Source organism: Vigna angularis, chromosome 2 (genome assembly GCF_016808095.1).
Source record: "Vigna angularis cultivar LongXiaoDou No.4 chromosome 2, ASM1680809v1, whole genome shotgun sequence".
In the NCBI taxonomy this organism is placed as follows: Eukaryota; Viridiplantae; Streptophyta; class Magnoliopsida; order Fabales; family Fabaceae; genus Vigna; species Vigna angularis.
In genome coordinates, this window is record NC_068971.1 from 46,407,823 (window position 1) to 46,410,482 (window position 2,660).

General features: G+C 31.7%; 1 protein-coding gene across 2 annotated transcripts; it reads left to right on the forward strand.

The window, feature by feature from the left end:
* Positions 1-940: 940 nt before the first annotated feature.
* LOC108328520 (MADS-box transcription factor PHERES 2) lies at positions 941-2,311 on the forward strand. Of its 2 annotated transcripts, none has more exons than XM_052873438.1 (2): positions 941-1,783; positions 1,895-2,311. In XM_052873438.1, the coding sequence occupies exons 1-2, from the start codon at positions 1,060-1,062 to the stop codon at positions 2,131-2,133; spliced, it is 963 nt and encodes a 320-aa protein (XP_052729398.1). In that variant the 5' UTR covers positions 941-1,059; the 3' UTR covers positions 2,134-2,311. The 2 variants fall into 2 exon arrangements, with proteins under 2 accessions (XP_052729398.1, XP_052729399.1); XM_052873439.1 differs by having other exon boundaries at positions 941-1,429; positions 1,610-2,311.
* The last annotated feature ends 349 nt before the right edge of the window (positions 2,312-2,660 follow it).

Genomic DNA, 2,660 nt, shown 5'->3' on the forward strand with positions numbered 1-2,660 from the left:
CAACACAAGAAAGAATCTTTCCAGAAGAATGGCCAAAATAGCAAACTACGAATGGATACAAAAGGATATATAAATGCAGGATAAAATAATAAAGGAAAACAAATCAGTTCTTACAATCATAAGAACCAAACTTCAATTATCGTTTACCAATGATGAAAAGAAAATGAGTTGTTCCCATAAGAGCACAAGAAGAAGCACAATTCAAAACATCAGGCCCATTATTTTACTTATGAAGGTACTTCGTCTGGGCTCGTTATGAAAAAAAAAAACATTGATTAAGTACTAAATTATACACTGGGCTTCATATAATCCAAAAATCCGTTATGTTGTGATTATGAATTAGTGACAGAATCCTAACTATCTTGGAATAATGTTTGGAAAAGAGTTTTACTAATTAAGAAATCAAACAATGCAAATGGAAAGCAATAAATGGAAGGAACTTCTGAGATTAACATTACATGGGTGTGGTTTCGAGAAATAATCTCTTTACATCGGTTAATTTCAGATATACTTTAATGATTTGATTTATAACTATAGATGATGACGAACTACCAGTAAAATTGATTAGCATTAATATTTTTAATAAACGACAAAATCCGCTATTTCATGCATCTTGATCAAAATTCGGTGCATCTTGCATTTAAAGAAGTTTTTATAACTTACCAAATAATTAAAATTTGATTATTAATATTTATTTACTAGTTTTAGTATATTATTAATTCAAATTTCACATTTCCTTTTCCGCTTTCCACTTTAATTTTTCCACGTCGGCCCTTGCTATATCTCCTTTTAAGACCTACACTACCTCTTAATTGTTTTTCTTTAAACATTCTTCCACTTACATTTTATATATTACACAAAACCCCTTGGTTGTACGAGATCGTTATATAAACGTTAAAAAATGGAGGGTTACGTGCAATTTCCAGAAACATATATTCTTTCATCTTTATCTCTCTTTTTCCTATTTAGTATAGATTTGTTATGATCTATATATAAAGTTTAGAGCCAAAAAAGTGCATTTGATAAAAGAGCCATCATCACCCCATCCAAGACATAACCATGGCTAGGAGAAAGAAAGTGACACTAAAACTGATTGAGAATTTTGTGGCAAGAAAAGCTCGTTACAGAAAAATTCGAGAAAATTTATTGAAGAAGGTGGAAGATCTTACGACCCTTTGTGATGTGAATGCATGTGCAATCATCTATGGTCCAGGGGACGACGTGCCAACCGTGTGGCCATCCCATGATATTGCTAAAGAGTTGCTCGACAAGTTTGAGAATGCTCCATTGCCAGAACGATTGAAAAAAAATGTTACTCCACAACTTTATATCGACCAGATGAACAGAAAGATTGAAAAACAAGTCATGAAACTGAAGAAGAAGAACGATGAGAAAGACATGTCAAATTTCTTGCACAATATACATGATGGTAAGTCTTTATCAGATCTTGATGCTAGCGATATATGTCGTTTACTTTGTTACGTGGAGGGAAAATTGAAGTGTGCTGGAGTAAAAGTTCACATTTCTGAACAACAGTTATCAACTAAAACTCCGACACCACTAGTTTCTTTTCCTCTGCAGAATGACATTGATTCTTGTGCTAACATAGATGAACAGGTTTTTCAACAACAATCATTCTTAGATTCAACGAAAGAAACTGGTCCAATGAATAGTGATTCCGATAATAATAAGAATACGGGACTACCACCACTACAGCAACACGCACATGATAATACGGGGTTGTCTCAAGTTAATTTTGAAAGTTTGAATTTGGATGATATTGGTATGGTGTTACATTCAGCAAATTTTAATGATGTGATTGATGATAATGGCTTGGCATTTGGGATGTTGGCTCAAGATAATTATATAGGTATTTGTGATAATGGTGATTTAGGGCTTTTACATGGGAGTTCTTCAGGTGGAGAAATTACAGGCAATGACATATGGTCATCTTATGAAAGTTTTGGAGACATAAGTGAGAGTGATACCATGTTGCCCTTCAACAATAATGTTCAAGACAACATTGATGGAACTTTCATGGGAGCAAACGTTGAAAATGAAGGTGTCTCCATTAATAATATAGAGTTAAGCGGTGATCAAAGAACTACCAGTGGAGGACACTTGAACTCCTGATTTTCTTCTCATGCAAAGGAAGTGATATTAATTAAATGGTCAACATTTTAATAGTTTGTTTCCTAGTGATAGATATGCTATCTAGTATATGTTAAAGACATTATCAATTATCTTCATGGATATGTATTTTGTTTGAAGTGTTTCTTTTTTATGTATTTGAGACAAACGTATAATATAATATGTTTCATCTTTCTTTCATAGTAATTTCTTTCCTTGATTATGTAGTTTGTTTCTTCAAGAGCGTTTAATTTTCTTAAAAACATGTTTTGTGACATATTACGTTTTTTTTATATGAGATGGAGATCATAATTATAACTCTCCTTTTGTTCATTCCATGGTCATTCAGTTTACATTTCTATACAATTATTCATCATTACACCTTCAATGTATGAATGCTGATTATTCATTTCTATGGATTTTTTATCTTCTAATAAGTGAAAGGTTTTATAGTGTGTAATTCACTTTAATATTTTTATAAATGTTACAATAATTTGACAATATTCTTAAAATGTTATGAAATGTAAGAT